This window comes from Schistocerca americana, chromosome 8 (genome assembly GCF_021461395.2).
Source record: "Schistocerca americana isolate TAMUIC-IGC-003095 chromosome 8, iqSchAmer2.1, whole genome shotgun sequence".
NCBI classification, from domain to species: Eukaryota; Metazoa; Arthropoda; class Insecta; order Orthoptera; family Acrididae; genus Schistocerca; species Schistocerca americana.
In genome coordinates this window covers 146,881,659-146,904,082 of record NC_060126.1, presented here as the reverse complement: position 1 = coordinate 146,904,082, position 22,424 = coordinate 146,881,659, and the positions used below count along the sequence as shown (strand labels likewise).

Sequence of the window (22,424 nt, the reverse complement as noted above, 5' to 3'; positions counted from 1 at the left end):
TAAGTTTTTTGATTCAGAAACTTGCATGAGTAGTTTGTTTAAATAAAATTACATATGGGCCAACAGTTTCTTGTTCAACAATAATTTAATGGGCTTATTTTTACCTTTTTCCACTGGAGCAACTGCAGTGGCTTGATAATTGGTGAAGTAAGTGAGGTTCTTCAGTGATTTTGTAGGATATATAATAGAGATAGAGAGATAGCAGAGCAGGAGGTGAATTTGCAGTCCTTCAGGCTGAATTAGACAAGGCTAGGTAAGACATGGGCATGTCCAGGAGGGATAAGGGTAAGGAGGGGTTGGGACTGGCATAAAGTAACAGAAGAAACCCACTTAGAACTTCATCTGACAACTACGTGCTGGATATTAAAAATTAGTTTGACCTGTTGGTTTGGTTAAAAACCGATGAATATCAGGTAGACATAACTACAAACAGGGCACAGAAAACTTGCAGCAATAAATTGAAAATTAAAAATGTAGGAAAGTCAGTAAAGTATTATTGTGAGGTAGCTTTCACATGCTTGATGTGTAGGCCAACTTTTGTAGGGTGAACCAGAATCAGAACACCAAGCCACCAAATTTTTTAACCTAGTGTCAGTCTGTGACAGGTGATGTGACAGAGTATTTAGAAACACTTTGTAATGACTTCACCAAGGTAGACACTCTGGTTATAGTGGGTAAGTTGGGCAATAGTACTGACATAGGTCCTGGTACAATATAGAGTGCTGTCTGGTGAAGACTGCATCAGCATTGAAACATGCTGATGCTGTGCTTGTTTTGAGATGCCATAACTGACATCATTTAACCTCTTTTTGTCAGAAGAGATAATTTGGAGTTGGAATGGCTGCTTTTGTTATGCACAGGGTCACTTATTGGTGGGTTCCTGTTGATTCAGACATTACATGAGATTACACTAGGCATGCCCTTAACAGAAAAAGGGTAAACTGGCTGGGCCAAAAGCAGAAAATTTAAGGGTGGAGGCACAGTCGTGTGCACTAAAATACCAGTAGTTGCAGATGTCAGAGCAGCACCTTTTTTAAGATAAGGACAGAAAGAAATAAAAGTTTTAAGCGAGTTTATGATTAAAATAAACCTTCAGTTTGAAAAAGGAACTAAACAGAATACTGGCATACTGAGTTAGCACAAACAACTGTTGGTTGAAAATTTTCAGCAATCAACAGAAATTTTATTTCCATGCAGTTTTATCTGAACATGAAATGCCAGCAATCTTCATTCCATCAAAATTAATGAACTGTTTACCTGCAGCAATGAATAAGTCAGATCCAGTCGATGTAGAGTAATCTGTGTCTGTGAACACCATGTAACCACTAGTATAGCAGTGTTAAGTATTAGAGGATTTAGGTCAGCATCTTACTTTTGTAGTGTTGAGTGGTACTTACGTAAATAAATTAGTGAAATCAAAGTGAACTAGAAATTAGAATATAAATGAAAAACTTGGTTTAGTTTAGAGAGTTACATACTGGCAAACAGCGGGCAAAACAGCAGAACAGAAGAGACAATGACCATGAAGTCAGCAAGTTCCACATAAGCGGGCGATGTCGATTCAGCCGTCAGGGCATCGCCCGACCGGCTCACGTGTTTCTCAGTTGTCGCATGTGAGCAAAGGCCCTCGCCTACATTCCAAGAGCCAATGACCGACGTTAAGAAGATTCTTCGAGAAGCTTTTCAACGTGACAGAAGAGGCAATGACCAGCTCACGTGTTTCTCAGTCGTCACATGTGATCAAAGGCCCTCGCCTACATTCCAAGAGCGAATGACCGACGTTAAGAAGATTCTTCGAGAAGCTTTTCAACGTGACAGAAGAGGCAATGACCGTGAAGTCATTTACCTCCAGTAAACTGAAGTGAATAAATACGCGAGACGCAGTGGGCCCGGGAGACGAAGACGGAGATGGAGACGGAGACCAAGACGAGGACGGAGACGAGAGACGAAGAAGTGAAGAAGCGTAACAGTAGTTTTCAGTCAGTTTTGATGCTGAAGACCGTCATGCAAGAAGAGACTGCATCATGCACAGATGCACCAAGTCCGCCGCTGTAATGGAATAGCAAGCAGCGGACTCGGCGCCAGAAGACAGAAGTCAAAAGGTATTCCAAGTCTGATCTTTATGTACCCGGGTGACTCGTGAGGACGGGAAGGAGACGGCCTCACATCAGCAGTCACCTGTGAGCTGGGATGAAGACCTGACAGCCGAAGACTGGCAAGCAGGAGTCCGTGGTTCGAGTCCGCGACACTGGCCTTCCCCTGCCGCGCTGCTCCGCTGGCCGACGCACAACACACGCGGCCGCTTAGAGTAGAGAAACACTGGGACGCCACACCCAAGGTATCATCCGATGCACGACTTCGCTCGCAATAATTAAACCGGCCACCTCGCGCTGCGCGTCTCCAGTCAGCTGGGCGAGACGGTGACACGGGATACACACCGCTACGCGTAATCAGACGCCGCCGCTGCAGCAGAAGGCTACGCAAACGACACAGCTGCCGTTCTCCGAACCAGAACATCCAGTAAGATACGTTGTACGAAACTTTCAATAAAAGTTATCTTATGTAAAAATGCTGTTTCATTCTACCTCATACCCGAGCCAAGGAAGAACCCACCCTGCCCACATGTTGTTAAGAGAGAAAAGTTAATTTATTTAATATTTTCACCCTGACAGAATGCTTTAGAATGCTCATCCTGACAGTTGACTTGCATCAAATGAGAAAACCCAGTTACATTTAGTAGCAGAAATGTTACATTTAGTAGCAGAAATGTTACATTTAGTATCAGGATTGTTACAGTAGAGTGAAAACAGAGTAATGAGGAACTCCCCCATTCATCAGGAATTATCATAAATTTAAGGATATAGACATTTATAAACTTCGTCTAGAGCCATATATGGAAGTATGTATGACAGAAGTAGAATTTCATTTTAAATCCTGCAGCCTACCAAGTAAAAATTAATCTGTGCATACGTCATCTTGAAGCTCTGCTGGCCCAATTAATAGCAGAAACCAAAGAAATTGAGGTTACTGATGATTTTAATCCAGATTTTCTTAGAAGCCCTTGCTCTTTGCTTCTAAGAATGTTTTACAATCAATCAACTTTATTCTTACCGTAAACTTTCCAACTATGGTAGCTAAATGCTGAAAAACAGCAATTGATAGTTTTGTAGAAATGTCTAGTGAACCAAATTATATTGCAAAACCAATAGTCAATGGCCTCTCAGACACTGACATTAAGCTTTGGCAGGGGAAGGTCATCCCACTGTGCACACTCATCACACTCTCAGTTAATGAATTAAAATAACAAAGGAGACATAATAATTTTCAATCATAGATAGAAATATATATGTAGAATTTAACTAGAATAAGTTTGGTGATAACAGCATCATGATTTGAGGCATAGATCACAAGATATGTCCGTTGTAATTAAGTACTGAAATTGGAATTTTTTGGATCAGATGAACGCAGGAAGCTACCATTCTTGCATTGGCAGGGTGGCAGCACACCAAGTTGTCATGGTGGGCTGGAGAGCTTGGTTGTAGAAAATTTTGGAGGACCCATGCAAGGATACAAAAGGGGCCAAGCTAAAAGTAAGGTGCAGTTTCTGAAGGCAGACACCCTTGGAAACCAGCAGGAGGATTACCAAGGAAAGAAAGAAAGTCCATCTGAAACTCACATTCCATAACAATATGAGTGAAATGATATTTATTTCAAAGAAAGTTCCTAAATAATGTCCACTGCAGGAACTGATGGAGGACACTACAATTTTCTCAGAGAAATAATTGATGAAGACACTTGTCTGATGCCACAGCAGACTCAAAAAGTTAAAGACCAACAGACATTGTGTAGGAGACAATGCATAGGGGCTTGACTGAGGTCAGACCTATGCCAGGTGGTAGTCCACCTCTGTTACCTCATAAGCCTTATATTTGTTCATTTCCTGTTGAATCAGTCAAATTTGATGTGATGGAATACCGTCATCAATTGGACTTAGTTTGTTTCACCTGCTACCTGCATTCTAATAAGTGCTGTTGACAAATTTGCGTAAATGTTGTAAATTCTGTACACCAACTTTATTGGAGACCTTGGTGATACACTTGATTTTACCAGGCTAGTTTGTTCTTTCTTTGAGGGTGTACCGACACCTTTCCAAGTGTTATCATAGACATTCAATGTTCAATTAGACTCACAGATGGGAGCACAGTATATCTGCAGTTGCATGATAGGTAAGGACAGGCAAGTTTAACAGGTCCCTACTGTGCAATAGAACTTCCAGGATGCAGTACCAGAAAGCAGGTCTGTGTCTAAATTAAGTCCTGCATCCATGTTAGATCACCGGTTATCATCACCTGCAGGTTGACTGATATATCATTACAGAGCTGAGTTTTGGGCTGGTTCTTCCTCTTGGTGTAAATTGGGGTACTTATTTTTATTAACATCAAATTGATAAACCATACACATCAAATAACCAAATCATCCATGTTACAACACGCAGACAATTTTGTTAAATGTTATTACTGAACAAAATATAAAAACATACCAAATCATTATTCAAGAGGATAGTTGGTAAGTCAAACATTTATTATTTTAGAACATTCATCAAAGATATGAACTCGAATGAAGTGTAACGTTTCTGAAGAAGAGAAATTTGTTAAGATCGAGTATACATTTAAATGTCAGGGAGTCGTTTCTGAAAGTATTTGTATGGAGTGTAGCCATGTATGGAAGTGAAAAACGGACAATAAATAGTTTGGACAAGAAGAGAATAGAAGCTTTTGAAATGTGGTGCTACAGAAGAATGCTGAAGATTAGATGGGTAGATCACATAACTAATGAAGAGGTATTGAATAGAATTGGGGAGAAGAGGAGTTTGTGGCACACCTTGACAAGAAGAAGGGACCGGTTGGTAGGACATGTTCTGAGGCATCAAGGGATCACAAATTTAGCCTTGGAGGGCAGTGTGGAAGGTAAAAATCATAGAGGGAGACCAAGAGATGAATACACTAAGCAGATTCAGAAGGACGTAGTTCTAATGGAATGTTGTCTACTCCCGGGGCCTTGTTTCGACTCAGGTCTTTCAGTGCTCTGTCGAACTCTTCACGCAGTATCGTATCTCCCACTTCATCTTCATCTACATCCTCTTCCATTTCCATAATATTGTCCTCTAGTACATCGCCCTTGTATAGACCCTCTATATACTCCTTCCACCTTTCTGTCATAATATCCTTTTAAATAAATTAAAATACAGTATTACAACAAGAAATAATGCAAAAAGTTCAAATCCCATAGTTTGACAGGAAACAACGGATGTCAATAGGGACAGACGTGTATGAAGCCACCAGGCACCTCCAACTTGTAACTAATTACATGTAGTGTCCTGCGAGACTAGGTTACCACACTTTTTATTGCATACATCAATGACCTTTCATCTGTAACATTACCAGATGCCAAGTTGTCCCCCCACCCCTTTTCAAGTGACACTGACATTACAGTAAATAGCAAAGATAGTTGATGAATTTTTCGTGGTTTTAAATAGTTCCTAGTCAATTCTTTGTCACTAAACATAAAAAAATCAAAAAAAAAATCATCCGCTTTCCAGAGCTTGTAAGAAGTTTCCCACCACTACATCCCTAAAATATGACTAACAAATAAAAGTCGACAGTGTTGAATTCTTGGGATTACAGCTTGATAATAAACTGAAGTGGGAGGAGAACACCAGAGAACTGCTAAAGCATCTAACCAAACCTCTACTTGCAATGTGAAGGTTATCAGAAATAGGTGGTATAAAAACAAAACGCTATCATACTTCGCTCACTTTTCATTTCGTATCGTCATATGAGATTATTTTTTGGAATAATGTATCAAGCCAAGTTACAGATTTCCATGTACAAAAATGTGTAATAACAATTATTTGTGGTGTGGACTCAAGAACATCATTCAGAGGCCTATTCAAGAACTTGGTAAACTAACTATTACAATTATTACTTAACAAGTTGAATGCCACATGCACGGCGTAGTCGTTTCACAGACAGGTCATAGTGTTAAGTATTAAGCTCTGCTGTGGCCACCAGCCTGCACACGACACCAGGAGTAAAGCTCTGCTGTGGACTTGTGGCAAGCAGGGAATTAATGGAATATATCATTAAAATACACTCCTGGAAATTGAAATAAGAACACCGTGAATTCATTGTCCCAGGAAGGGGAAACTTTATTGACACATTCCTGGGGTCAGATACATCACATGATCACACTGACAGAACTACGGGCACATAGACACAGGCAACAGAGCATGCACAATGTCGGCACTAGTACAGTGTATATCACCCTTTCGCAGCAATGCAGGCTGCTATTCTCCCATGGAGACGATCGTAGAGATGCTGGATGTAGTCCTGTGGAACGGCTTGCCATGCCATTTCCACCTGGCGCCTCAGTTGGACCAGCGTTCGTGCTGGACGTGCAGACCACGTGAGACGACGCTTCATCCAGTCCCAAACATGCTCAATGGGGGACAGATCCGGAGATCTTGCTGGCCAGGGTAGTTGACTTACACCTTCTAGAGCACGTTGGGTGGCACGGGATGCATGCGGACGTGAATTGTCCTGTTGGAACAGCAAGTTCCCTTGGCGGTCTAGGAATGGTAGAACGATGGGTTCGATGACGGTTTGGATGTACCGTGCACTATTCAGTGTCCCCTCGACGATCACCAGTGGTGTACGGCCAGTGTAGGAGATCGCTACCCACACCATGATGCCGGGTGTTGGCCCTGTGTGCCTCGGTCGTATGCAGTCCTGATAGTGGCGCTCACCTGCACGGCGCCAAACACGTATACGACCATCAGTGGCACCAAGGCAGAAGCGACTCTCATCGCTGAAGACAACACGTCTCCATTCGTCCCTCCATTCACGCCTGTCGCGACACCACTGGAGGCGGGCTGCACGATGTTGGGGCGTGAGCGGAAGACGGCCTAACGGTGTGCGGGACCGTAGCCCAGCTTCATGGAGATGGTTGCGAATGGTCCTCGCCAATACCCCAGGAGCAACAGTGTCCCTAATTTGCTGGGAAGTGGCGGTGCGGTCTCCTACGGCACTGCGTAGGATCCTACGGTCTTGGCGTGCATCCGTGCGTCGCTGCGGTCCGGTCCCAGGTCGACGGGCACGTGCACCTTCCGTCGACCACTGGCGACAACATCGATGTACTGTGGAGACCTCACGCCCCACGTGTTGAGCAATTCGGCGGTACGTCCACCCGGCCTCCCGCATGCCCACTATACGCCCTCGCTCAAAGTCCGTCAACTGCACATACGGTTCACGTCCACGCTGTCGCGGCATGCTACCAGTGTTAAAGACTGCTATGGAGCTCCGTATGCCACGGCAAACTGGCTGACACTGACGGCGGCGATGCACAAATGCTGCGCATCTAGCGCCATTCGACGGCCAACACCGCGGTTCCTGGTGTGTCCGCTGTGCCGTGCGTGTGATCATTGCTTGTACAGCCCTCTCGCAGTGTCCGGAGCAAGTATGGTGGGTCTGACACACCGGTGTCAATGTGTTCTTTTTTCCATTTCCAGGAGTGTATGTATCTCTTTTTCAAAGCAATAGCTCAGTTCATGTAATCCATATTAGAAGTAATAATAATTTCACAAAAGATCAAAGTCACATTTCAATGTTCTGTGGCAAGTTTGCTATTACTTTTCAAATGAAAACAGGTTTAGATTTTTTTTTTTTACCTATTATGCAACTATGAGGTCCGTTTCACTTCAGATCTGTGGTAAGCACATTAGCATAACTGTTGCTCTCAGTAAATATTTACTGTATATTCTTGTTTTCTCACATGTTCTATATCCTGCAAAATCTGATGTGGATTTTCCACTGATTGTATAATGTAAACAGAATATTTGATGAATGAAAAAAAAAAAAAAAAAGGGAAGAAGAAGAAGAAGAAAATATGAAATGATCGTATGGCATTTATTGGCCAGGATATCCCCTTCGTGGTTCGGCCGCCATATTGCAAGTCTTTTTAGTTGATGGCACTTTGGTGACTTGTGTGTCAATGATGATGAAGGGCACATAACACCCAGTCCAGTGCTGGGAATCGAACCCGAGCTCCCTTGCGTGGTAAGCGGTAACGTTACCGCTGCGCTACAGAGGCGGACTTCGATTCCCAAAGTTGCATGTTCTGAGAGTGCTTTAAATTTTAGGAGATTCGATGACTCAGATTTTGGCTGGTGTTAGTTTCTAAGCTAATTGTAATGAAACTTGAATATTGCTAATATGGCATGGATATAAGTGATGAAAGTATTTAGAAAATCGAAAGATTTATTTGTAATTTAAAGTCAGCTGGATGACAATAACATAGCTTTAAGATGTTGCATTCAAAATCCATTTGATTTGTTTTAAAACTGAAAAAAATTAATGTATAATATATCACGTGGGAAACGTAGTGCAAAGTTTACTGTCATATGGATGATACAGGAAAAAATCTTGAAGTGACTAGCAGAGGTGGAGGAGCTAGGGAAGTTTACTCCAGAGAGGAAGTTGTTCTAGTTCCTCCAGCAGACAGACAAGATAGCACGTGAGATGATGCTAGCTGTGACAAAGAAGAAGAGACAGATTTCATGAAATTAGGGAAGTGAGTGCTATCCCAAGAAGCTGAAGGCAGGACAATTGAACACAAAGCTGCTGGACATACTGAACAACACGATATTTTGGACATTTGTGATGTAAGTATATGAAATGTAAATGAAATAACAAATACTGTTTATGACCCAATGCTAAAAATTATACAGGATGTATCAAAAAGAATGGCGCATACTTACACGGCTGAAAGTACATGATAATAGGAGCACAAATGTCCCAGTAAATATGGGTCCGCAAGCAAGCCGCTTGCGAGATAATCACAACTGTATGGTTCCACGCCGCCACTGATGGCATTGTTTGTAACATCATCCGGTTTCCCCATTGCGTACTTCAGGCCGTCTTAAATTTGCTGTTTACACAACAGAACACTGCCGAAAGACAGAGTTGGAATCACATCATACACGCAGAATGTACAGGACAGATACAGTACACAGTCTCAAAGGGTATCACTCGCGTCTGAGGAGTGCCATGTGTGCTGTGTTGTAGTTACAATGGAACGGTACAGTAACGAAGAGTATGCAGATGCACATTTCATTTACGGTAGGGCTAATGGCAATACACGGGAGGCTACACACTTGTACCAAGAAACATATCCTGATCGAAGACATCCCAAAAGTCGTACATTTACAAGGGTCCATTAGCACCTGAGAGAACACGGGGGTTTTGCACACGGCAGAGCAGGAGGTAGGCCTGCTCGCATTGCACCTGAGATTGAGGATAGAGTGTTGGAAGCAGTACAGCATTCTCCCCGAAACTTAATGAGAATTGCCACACAAGTGCCTGTACTAAGCCACAGTAGTGTATGGAGAATTATAAATCGCAATTTACTGTATCCTACTGGCCTCCAATGAGTTCAATGTCTCAATGATATGGACTTTGTTCCTAGAGTGATGTTTTGTCAATGCCTGCAACACCAGCCTGTACTCGACCCTCGCTTCGCGTGAAACATTTTATTTACAGATGAAGCAGGATTCACATGCGATGGTGTGTGTTTAACTATCATAATACACAGTTGCGGTGCGAAATAAACTCACAGGCTGTTCATGAGTCACGAGATCAGCAACATTTCTCACTAAACGTGTGGTTGGGGGCACTAGGCGATCAACTCATTGGGCCACATATTCTTCCTCTACAACTTAATGGACGGAGGTACCTTAGCTTTCTGCGGCATCATCTTCCAGTATTGCTTGAGGACGTTCCCCTTCAGCAATGTCAGAGTATGTGGTCCATGCATGATGGAACTCAGGCACATTTTGCTGCGGTGTGAGATGGCATCTAACGTGCAGATATGGCCAAAGATGGATAAGTCGAGGCAGACCTGTATCTTGGCCTCCAAGATCACCTGATCTAATTCCTTTGGATTTTTGTGTCTGGGGTCACCTCGAAAGCAAAGTGTACGGCACACCAGCTAACACTGTTGCGGAACTGGAGCAGAGAGCTCTACATGCTTGTCAAGAATTCTGGAATGATCCAGAGGTTTTGGAAAGGATTTGAAATTCATTGCAGAGACAAGTGCAGTATTGCATCCAGATGCAAGGAAAACACTTCAAGCACCTGCTTTAACATGTACCCCATACGTGAAATATGAACTCATTGCAATGTACAACCCAATAGTAAAGTCTAAATTTCAAATTAATGTGTACTAACTAGGATGATGTTTACGACATCATCATTGGTGGCTTGGAACCATACAGTCATGATTATCTCTCAAGCGGCTCATTTGCAGACCCGTGTTTACTGGGACATTTGGGCTTCTATTATCGTGTACTTTCTGCCGTGTAAATTTGTGCCATCCTTTTTGATACACCCTGTATGCAGTAAGCTAATTCAGAGATGTCTTTGAACTCAAATATAGTTAAACATCAACAGTTGTCCAAATGTTGATGGAAAATAATGCTGCATCTAAAACAAAATTTCTGAAACATAGCCTTTGTCCAATTAAGTGTGGGGTTGTGTTTACCGTGAAACAGGACGGTTCCGTCAGACAGGATTCCTGGGCAGTTTGACTTTATGGCATGTCACAGTTTATGCAAAGTGCCTTCATAACACTGCATACTTATTGTGGTTTCATGCCCCAGTAACTCTACGAACAAAGGGCCCCTGCAGTCAAAGAAGTGGGTCACTTTGATATTACTTGAACTTGTGTAAACAGCTTTTGATTCATTTAGTGGGAGAGACATGAGATGTTTCCACTTTTGGTTTTGCCATTTGCCCTCAGGCTTGAAATGGTGGCACCATGTTTATCTCATGACAATACACTATAGAAATTCAGGAAGTGATTCAGACTTGATAACTTCTGTCCCTCAGTTCTACCTATGATTGAAAATTATTATGTCTCCTTTGTTATTTTAATTCATTAACTGAGAGTGTGATAAGTGTGCACAGTAGGATGACCTCCCCTGCCAAAGCTGTGCAAGTGATCTTTGATGATGGCATGCAGGGGAGACATGGCTAATGCCGACCTGAACACAAATTTCCATCTTGTTTGACTGTCACTTTCCTCAGATAAAGCCACCAACCCACCCCAGCAAATCAGTGGTAATGGCTCGATGGGCCTTTCCTGGATGTAGATCCTCCTGTAATAATGTGCGCCCTTCCAAGAATCTCCTCTGCCATTAGTGCACAAACATAGGGACGTTCGATGCTCACCACACACAGTGGACACGAGGTGACTAATTTCGGGTACTCCACCACCCTCAGCTACCATGTAACGAGCCACCCCTCTCAGCTCTTTTTTGCTTGCCTCCATGTCAACAGCCAGACCCGCACACTACACCTATCTGCCAACAACCATGGCCATAGCCCAACAACTGTACACAACTGTGATGTGGCACTATGCCATTCCCCTACCACAGCAGTGACAGAATCGAAACCTAACAACTTCGGAGCCATGTGTGATGTGCACTGTGTATAATGGCACATAGCAGTATTCGATTTTGTTTTGACTGCCCCTTGTATCTCTACTGCCATTACAAGGACCAGATTTGAAGCTATACATAGATTTCTCTCACATCTCATTTACTCAGCAGTTGATTCATTTGACAAAGTATGTAAGGTAAAGTTACCAATTGATGATTTACATAAAATGTTCATTGAATTTTCTGAAGCTAAGGGTTCCACGCTCTCTTCGGATGAGGACATGGAACCATACCACTGGTGGTATTCAATAAAAAAAGTTTATTAGAAAAAAACTGACCAAATTTGGTTTCAAATTTTAGTGCCTTGAAAAGCCAATGGATAATTAGTAAAATTCTCATCTTTCACAGGAATCTGGGATAATTCTGAAAGCGAAATGTTAAGCATTTCAGTCACTCAGAAGCTCTGCATCAATTTTGTTCCACAAGGAAGCAACCAGAATGTTTCTGGACCACTAATACAAGTCTTTGCCTCATCAGTTCCTATGTTACAGCACAATATATTTCTTAATGGTACAATGAAGCACGACCACAAAAAAATATGCTCCACTTAGAAACCTCACCAAAACTCATACAGGGTTTTCTTTACATAGTACAGATTTTATTTTAAAAATTACTCTTCCTAGCTAGAATGATAAGAGTCAGATGACGGTTGGTGCAGACAGACAAGAAGATGCTTAAAGTCGAACCTATACACAGTGATAGCACTGGAATGGAAAAATTTAGGAAGTGTTCCAGCATTCCGCAGCCAACTACAATTCATCACTCTAAACGTGGTTTTGGAGTAGAAGAACCCTTTGACCCACCGTGAGGCCTCTAAATAATTCACATCATGTCAAAGAGGTGGTGCTGCTGGTAGTTCTCCAGATTATGGCAAAATGGAGCTTAGGACAATACGATGATATTGTAGAGAAACTGTTCATCAGGCATTTCTTACTTAATTTTCATCTGCAGAAATTATTACAGCTCTGAAGACAGGAACACTTAATGCTCTAACGCCGAGATGACTGAGCAATGTATTCTGTGTCAAGGAGCATCTTGTAGTAAATTTGTTTAATTTCATTGTGTGAAGTGCACTGTAGGGTTACAACCTGACAAATGTTTGTATATTTCAAATTAGACTTACAACAATAAAATGCAGTTTTAAAAGAAAAAAGTATTTTCTACATTGGCTAAAATTTACATTTTATTTATTAAAATGTCTCTGTTGTACATTAAATAGTACTAAGTACACTATATACAGCTTCTTACATGTTCACTATTGTACACCACATGACGTATCAAACACAAGGGTAAAAGGCTAAATAAACTGCAGTTTTCAGAATAATAATGAATAAAATGTTCATGCACTAACACAAGCTCCTAAATAAAATATTACTCACAACCACTAAATAAAGTGGGCATTGGGAGTTAAGGTAAACTGAACATAAAGCACACTATTTTCTTAAAAAAATACTATTACTGAACCTTTTTCTTTTGTCTTTATTGGCAACGTACTCTCAGTTGTTTGTTTGTTTGTGAGTACTGCAAATGCATAACACCTTTTCATCATTCGTAAAAACAAAGCACAATAATCACAAAACACTTTACAGAAGTTACTGCGAAACATGAACGGTAACTAAGGATTTTTAAACTGTGTGCAGTATAAACTCATAAATCAAAAAATAAAATGTAAAAAGAAATCATATGAAGTTGATAGGAAAATGGGCTTCTAAAATATGCAAAGAAATGATCCACAATGTGAACTACAAGTTTGACTTCCATCTCTGCTGACAATGAAAATAAAAAGCAACTGTCGTCAAAACACTTAAAGACCAGTAATGCAGCAATTACTTTACATAAAATGTTTCACTGATATGCAATACTGTTCTTAAGTATACATTATTTGAAAGATCAAAAAGTATTTTGTATTTATAACATTTACAATATTACCATTCAGTGTGCTTTCCCAATAAAAATATAACACCTGGGGGGAAAACTCCACTTGCAGAGTACCTCAAAGTGAGGGGAAGTATGAAATGCGCAGCGTTTTACAAATGATAGATATAAATGAAGTCATTAGTACAAAGATGATTAACATAATTACAAACAGATTACAGTAAACCTAATTTCTCAAGCAAGTATTTAATAGCATTGAGAGAATTGTCCAACTGGCTTAAACTGGTTGCTCTTTTGTTCACAGATGAATGACTAGCTGGACACAGTCTTCTACTAGCACTGTAATTAAGGTTAACTGAGCCACCACTAACAGGACCTTGTCTTCTACTAGCACTGTATGTCTTCTTGGCACATCCACCACTAACGGGCCATTTCCTTTCACTAGTATTGCTTGTCTTGCTGGTAGAACCACCACAGGCAGAAGATGGTCTGCGTGAATTAATTTTCTTTTGCTCTTGATAATAGAAATTAAAAAGTCTCTTTGTGTTTATGGACTGAGGATTTCCATGAATCACCTGCAAATGAAATTAAACCATGACAACCATGTGGTCAGCAATACATTAAATACAGTAGTTAAGGAAACTATTTATGGCTCTACCAACAAAACTGGTATCAAACCAAACACAATAATTAAACAATGAAAAATGCAGGATGGAATGTAACAATATAATGAAAAGGAAAGTTGCCAATCACCATACAGCAGAGAAGCTGAGTCGCAGATAGACACAACAAAAAGACTGTTACAACATAAGGTTTCGGCCAATAGGACCTTTGTCAAAAATAGATCTCTCTCTCTCTCTCTCTCTCTCTCTCTCTCTCTCTCTCTCTCACACACACACACACACACACACACACACACACACACACACACAGACTGCAGCCTCTGGCAGCTGTGTGACTTCACCTGACAGAGGTTGCAGTGTGTGTGTGTGTGTGTGTGTGTGTGTGTGTGTGTGTGTGTGTGTGTTTTCAACAAAGGCCTTGCTGGCCAAAAGCTTATATTGTGACAGCAGGGTGTATACGCAGACAAGGAAAAAAATTCCCAGGTTTCTCCCGGTTAAAAATACACTTTCTCCCAGGTGGAAACATAGTTTTTCCCTGTTAATTGACAGCATATTTTCTCTCGGAACTGTATAACTTATCAATCCTTTGAATGGTTATGGTTTTATACATGGGTGTAGAATTTCCCAGCACTTTAGAAGACTAAACACCTTTTGGAAAGATGTTTGATATGCGGTAACATGTACCCTGCATATTTTTGTATTACGAAAGTATCAATTCGAATTCCACCAAACGCCGCGTGTTACTTTTCGAAGCATTGAAATCGAGATTGTGATGCATATTTGTAAGCCAGTCATAGCTCATGTCATGTGATCTCGCCAGCCGACGACAGCGGATATTCAGAGCTTCGGGCAAATGGTATAGTCAGCCAATAGCACCATCACTGTTAAGTAGCGTGAACACACGAACAGGAAAAGTTAAAGGTTTAAATTAATATATATAATGCTGCTACAAGAAAAACAAAGTTTCCAAATATAATAATGGTCTTTTATGCACGTATTACATTTTAACCCATTATATCCCATCGTATGATTTATCATACGCTTGCTCTTCTCAGGCATATTTGTTTTCAGAAGCTCTTTGTCAACAACTGAAATATTTATTTGATGTTTTATTGTTAGTCTGAAAGTCCATTGTTGAAACTGACAGTAGGAGTGGAGATCAGGATTGTTTACTTCTTGGTGGAAAGCATTTGTTCTGGTGCTACTAACTCCGTTGCTTCTCGTCATGGACAGACGGTAAGTAATTGTAAAATTATGATGTGCAGGTTTATAATTTCGCTCATATTATTACAGATTAGTAATCTGAATACTTAAATGCAATACATAAGCACAAATTGGAAAATGGTACTTTATCTGCTTTGTTGTGGTACAGGCTTAGATCTTTACGTATGAAATATCATACGGTGGGCAGTAAGGGTTCATTTTCTTGCAGTTGGTCAGATTTATTTCAGATGTAATTTGGAAAAGGAGAGGGCCTTAGAAGAGGTTCTAAATATCCTGTTCTTGACAGAAGAAGATAATGAAACTTTTTCTGACATATCTGATACATGTCAAGAGCCTGAATGTGTACTTGTTCCGCCAAATGATGGTGAGGACACTGATAAAGATGATGCAAGTTGATGCAGAAGGACACCCTGTGACTGTTCCTGGTTTGTAGGTGAAGGCTCTGGGACAAACTGCAGTGATAAGATCAGTAAATACCGACGGCCTAGCTGAAAATGCTACATCTTTATCCACTCAAGAGGAAAATCCCTGCTGTTCCAAACCACGATCACGGTTCCGAGTTAGGAAAGCAAGACAATGGATAGAAGAAAGACTAGACTCTTCACAAAAATTTGAGGTATCTTGTGATCCTACACCTGATATAACACATCTCTGCACGGCAAACTCGACTCCAATAGATCTTTTTCGTAAGGTTTTTGATGCTGATTTGGTTGAGATTCTGATGAGAGACAGTAAAATATGCTGCTCAAAAGGGACACAACATACAAATAAGTCATGATGGCATCTATAAATACATCGCTATTTTGCTGTTATCCGGATATTGTAAGGTCATACATAGATGTATGTACTACGAGATCAGACATGACACAAACAATGCCCTTGTTTTGAATTCTAGCTCCAGAAATACGTTTGACAAAATTCATAGATTCTTCCATTTCAATGATAATGACAGCATTTAAAAAGAAGATAAAGTTTATAAGGTTCGGCCATTAATTTCACATCTAAATAAGAAAATTCAAGACATCACAGAGCCTCTAATGTCAAACATCTCCTTGGATGAGGCCATGGAGCCTTATTATGGCCAACACTTTGTGAAACAGTTTATAGGAGGCAAGTCAATCCGCTATGGTTTCAAATGGTGGTGTTTAGGTACATCTAATGGATATCTCATCAGATTTGTCATATGTCCTTTATTATTACAATGTCTTACTTTATTCACGTAATGCAGTACAGTTATTTTGTTACTATATGAATTTGTCATGTATACTTGGTGTATAATCCTGCCTCGGGTATGGATGTGTGTGATGTCTTTAGGTTAAGTAGTTCTAAGTCTAGGGGACTGATGACCTTATATGTTAAGTCCCATAGTGCTTAGAGCCATTTGAACTTGGTGTATAAATAAATAATGTAACCTTAAAACATAAATAAAATGAACATTACAATACCTGGAAATTGTTATTGTACTTTTCCTTCATTTATTCATGTAATAAATGGTAATCACAAAAAATTCTACATATTACTTGCGGTAAAATTGTGTAAGGAATTCTACCCCTTACTGCCCATCGTATGATATATCATACCTCAATAACTTTACCCTTTACTGCCCATCGTATGATATATAATACGTAAAAAAAAAATTATGAATTTAAGGCCATCATCATAAATTAAAAAAAAAACCCTAGGATATAATGGATTAAGATGTATCACACAAATGAGCCAGTTAATTTTTTAATAACGTCAAAGTGTGATCTTCTGGGCTACAAATTCTTTTAAGTGGCTCGTCATCAAAGAGCTGATTTTTAAATGACTCCCAGATTCCCAGTGAAGTAGGCATCGACCTGATATTAAGCTTTTAAATGTGGTTTCGGGATGTAAATTTCCTTGGATACCAGTACTTTGTTATCTCATGTCTGGTTCTTTGTTATGGCATAACGCCATATGTGCTAGAAGATGAAAACGTACACTTGAAATGCATCGAACAGTTGAAACTAGCCAATAGTTTGAAATTAAACCCTTTGTTTCAAATATATTGACTGCCTCAGTAGAAAAGATTAATAAAAGAAAATTTCTTCAGCAAAGAGATAAAAATAACTTCATTGTTCTGCATGGCAATTAATGCTTGACTGCCAGAAAGATGGAAATGAAATGAAATAAAATCTGAAACTAGTAATGTATTTCAGCCTTCCATAATTATGTGAATGTATTTTAATTCACATGATAGCTCCTGGCCAAAGAAATCAATTGTTTTCATTTGATGTGAGTGCAGTAGACAAAGAGGAAACAGCAAAATGACCAAATGTAAACACGGGTCACATGGAGACAACCTGCTTCCCTATTACAACTCAGACTGCTCTGCGTATCAGACCCATATCTACGATATTTCCGAACCGGGGCAATAGTAGATAGTGGCGTCCCTCGAGTGTTTGAGATAGGACGTAAAAAATTTTAAAAAATCGAATTTTCAAAAACATGTTAATTTTGTAGCACACATCTTTCTGAAAGCTCTGTTACATAAAACATACGTATCCGAGGGATTGTAAGACATGTTATCTGATTTTAAGTGTGCCAAAGTGCAGCGCCACACCTCTTCACACAGCATTCTTCTATCGCACGTCACAGTATTTCGGTCTGTGGAATTGAAACGTGTATATTTTGTACTGGATGCCATCAAACTATGTTCAGGACAGTGGAAATTAAAATGTCCTATCAGAAAATTTGCACTCTTTATTCCCTATTAGCTAACAACTTGCTGCTTTGTGTGACATAAAATTAAGTATAGGATACATAAAACCACTAGAGAGAAGAGACAAGCAAGACAGTACACATTTCTTCAATCCTTAGCTCCTAGAATTTTTGCTTTCTAATCTTGCTACAGTTTTACATGGCGTGCTTACCTTTCTGAAAAAGGATCTGTTACCTCATCAAAGTTCGTCAAACGCTTTGCTACATGAAAAAATCGAAATGTCGTCGTCTAATACTGAAAAAGCTGTAATTACAAATAGGCCCAAGACTGGAGTAGTTTCTCGACCTGATTACCTATATTTTGTCACTGTCTGCGAGATAAAACAAAATAGGCCTTTATACTACTGCAGCAATTGTAATACACACCAAATAAACGAGACTGTTTTGGCAGAAATGGTCATTTTTATAACACGGCAGAATATAATTCACAAAGTATCAATATGAAATGCCTATTAGGCCTGCTACAACCAGAAAGCTTTACATTAGGAAATAGTTTCACACTTCATTCATATGCTCCAGTTTCTCAAGCATGAGATCGAAAAGTAGTAGTGCGAAATTTTTATATAAATTTGGAATTTGATGTCCCCGTTTCCTCTCCTTCCTCATTCTAACAAACAATGTTGTCATCACTAATTCTGTATCTATTCCTGCCAATGTCAAAGCTTATTCTGCCAGAATCAGCAGTTTAGTTATACCACGATTATTCTCTGGTTAGGCATTGTTACGTGTTTGTACAACGCGTTTTGGCCCTACTTCCAAAATAGACCTTAAAGCGGCTGCTAGCCGGAGACTGTACAACTGGCCCTTGCTAGTATAGTGATCTGGTCAAAAAATTTACTGTCAAAATTTCATTTTCTTGTACACACTGAGAAGATAATACGTAATCTTTCTTACCTGTTATTCCTGTTGGTCGTTTATTCGTACTCTGGTAGTCTGAATCTATGGATTTCGCTGGTAATCGTAACAACACTCATCATTCGCAAACCCAATCAACCACATAATCAGACAGTGGTTCGCTTTCTTTCATTCGCCTATACTCTGCTCAGTTCGTATAGCCCCTTTTGTCTGCAGGAAAGTTTATTTCTAGATGTGATGAGGATTCCACTGACAGAGACATCACAAATCAACTAATGATTCACTCAGAAATAAACTTAGAATGTGTTCAACAATGTTCAAAAAGCAACAGGGACACGTTTCAAAGTCATAGGAATAATCGATAGACCAACGTGTGCTGGAAGCTTTGCCCTTTGTGAAACAAGGTTTATATGAAACTTCCTGGCAGATTAAAACTGTGTGCCCGACCGAGACTCGAACTCGGGACCTTTGCCTTTCGCGGGCAAGTGCTCTACCAACTGAGCTACCGAAGCACGACTCACGCCCGGTACTCACAGCTTTACTTCTGCCAGTACCTCGTCTCCTACCTTCCAAACTTTACAGAAGCTCTCCTGCGAACCATGCAGAACTAGCACTCCTGAAAGAAAGGATATTGCGGAGACATGGCTTAGCCACAGCCTGGGGGATGTTTCCAGAATGAGATTTTCACTCTGCAGCGGAGTGTGCGCTGATATGAAACTTCCTGGCAGATTAAAACTGTGTGCCCGACCGAGACTCGAGCTCGGGACCTTTGCCTTTCGCGGGCAAGTGCTCTACCAACTGAGCTACCGAAGCACGACTCACGCCCGGTACTCACAGCTTTACTTCTGCCAGTACCTCGTCTCCTACCTTCCAAACTTTACAGAAGCTCTCCTGCGAAGGTTTCTGGAAGGTTTATATGAATCTGACCCGACCCCTCCCCCCCACTCCTAGATCCAGGGCTGCTGCGCAATCTTCTGGAAGAAGATACTACTCAACTGCACATGCGCATGATCCCACTCGTAACAGGTAAAACAAATCTAATGTTAACAGTTGTGACGTCATGTTCATCGGAGGCAATTTGTTGTTACGAAGCATTGCATACGCTTCCTAAAGCCTTTGACACATTTTGCTGTTGGCAGACGCTTGTATGAGCACTGTGTTTTGTTGCTGTATATGACGCATTTCCTTTGCAATTTAAGTTTTATTTTAGTTTTTCTTTTGTCCATGTTTTATTGTTGCAGTATTATTCTGCAGTAGCAGGATACAGTAATATCCTTTGTTAGAGTATTGGTTCTTACCAGTCAAAATAACAAAAATTTAACTGAGAACAAAAACAATGAAAAATTCCCGGAATTAAAACAAATTCCCGGCTTTTTTCCGGTTTTCTCCCAGATGAAAAAATTCCTGGGTTTTTCCCGGATCTCCCGGTTGTCCCGGGTCGTAGACACCCTGGACAGTCTTTTTGTTGTGCCTATATGCGACTCAGCATATCTGCTATATGGTGAGTGGCAAATTTCCTTTTCAAAATATTCAAACATAATAATTAATAGAATATTTTCAGATCATAATTAGAATATCATCATTACAAATAAGAAACAGCAAAGAAGAAGAAACACTCAGTCTAAAAATTTGTGCTGAAGCACAGATGTCAAGTACTCTCATTTTTTGAATTACTAACACAGTGAGCCGGTGTGTCCTTAGAAATAATTTGAAGCTGTAAGGTCACATTAAGCACATGGGAACCCTCAAAACATTGAGAAGGATATTATAATGTAGAAGGATATTATAATGTTGGCTAGTTTTATTTATTTTTTTAGTTTCCTACATATATCACAAATTCCGTAACTAACGGATCACACCTCAACATCGTGAAAATGTGAACTGTGGCAGTTTGCTTTACATGGGAGTACAAACTGTGGCAGCCTTCCACCACACAGCTGTCTTAGCAATTCCGTACATCCCTAGCTCACTATGGTTATCTGCTAAGGCAGCAAGTTTCTTCCCCCATGTATTTATGTCCATCCCAAGCTGTTAAACCTACAGTGACACAGGTACCTGCATATTACATTTGGTGGTTACTGGCACAGAACAAGAGCTAGGTCTCTACCAAGGCTTCTGCCAACCTAGCCTTATTCTCATTCTCACTCTACACCTGCTTCTTGCACCGTTGTCGTTGTCCTCTAATCCACACCAGTGCCAAACTGGGCACTTATCAAGAGGTTCGAGACATACCTGCCCACGCTGTCCCTATGCTTGCCATGAAGCTGGGTGTGTACATCAGTGTTTGGCACCGTGCATTACACCAGATACGATTAATTTCATGTCTATTGTTGAAAATTATTGGTGTCATATTGATGATACCTGGGAACAAGGTCGCAACTTTGCTCAGTATAGTTATTTCTATCACACTGTGCCTTTATCTAGTGTCACAACATAAGCAAGTCATTTTTCAGCATTTTTAAATTTTGGGATGTTTCATGTTTTATAGTAGTGTAGTCACTGAATAGACTTGTTCCACAGCCATGTGTTGACAACTTTCTTTGTGCGGTGCCCACCATGCTGTGTTTTGTTATTTCAAACTTTTAAGTTAGGTAGGGAAACATTCCTACACTGGCGACATGACAACTCAGTTGACTTAATTATTTATTTTTAGCATTTTGTTATTGTCTGCCTCATCCCATTAATGTTGTTTCAACTTCTGTGCACATGTACACCCAACCAGCAACTCTGTTTCAGTGCTACAGACAAAAATGTGTTTTGTTTCACAAGCTGTTTCTCTTGTGGGATTTTCATCACCCCTTGTGCAACCTAGTGAACATAGTTTTCACCACCGGCCCAACTGACAACTCACCATAAGCAGCTGCTGCTCCAGCTCCATATGATATCACCACCACACTAACCACACACTGTGATGACGTTTGTGTGCAACTTGTGGCGATGTGACCACTGGCAGAGGCCCTGGTTCCAGACTCCACGTTGATGCCCTTACCAGCCCCCGCTTTCGCCACTGCCATCCCGCCTGGTCACACTCCAACTCCGTCCATTTGGACGTGCTGTGACCCCACCTGTTGCCCTTCGATCTGAGGGACCTACACCTGTGGGTTTCCTCAACAAATGCTAGCTTCGACAGCTGCTGCATCACCCAGGACACCTTAAAGTTCACTATGGTAATCAGCTAATCCGAGCCGACACATGCAATGGAGGTACCCATCACCTCATCGGCCCCAGCAACCAATAGCTACAAGACGCTCCGGCGCTGTCTCATGACGCAACTAAAGTCGTCTGAAACGCAGTGTGTCTAGCTCCTGCTTTCCCTATAGCAGTGTGGGGACGGGCAACCCTCGCAACTCATGTGCCACCACTGAAGCCTGATGGATCGACAATTGGTCTTAGACAGTTACCTATACAACATCTGCCTAGCTTCTCTCCAGCTCCAATACCGACAGCTGTGACATCACACAACAATCTCTCTCACCGATCCCACCGACCTCATTGATGATGCACAAGATGATGGCCTCACTTGTGGCAACGACAAGTGTTGCGTGCAAGCT

General features: G+C 40.8%; 1 protein-coding gene across 3 annotated transcripts in view; it reads right to left on the bottom strand.

Annotated features, from left to right (window-relative positions):
- Positions 1-12,719: 12,719 nt before the first annotated feature.
- Positions 12,720-22,424, bottom strand: part of LOC124545084 (protein abnormal spindle) — a 170,943-nt gene continuing 161,238 nt past the window's right edge. For all 3 annotated transcript variants that reach the window (XM_047123892.1, XM_047123893.1, XM_047123894.1), the window contains exon 16: positions 12,720-14,004. In XM_047123892.1, the coding sequence (XP_046979848.1) occupies positions 13,645-14,004 (360 nt within the window). In that variant the 3' untranslated portion in view covers positions 12,720-13,644. The remainder of the gene's footprint in view (positions 14,005-22,424) is intronic.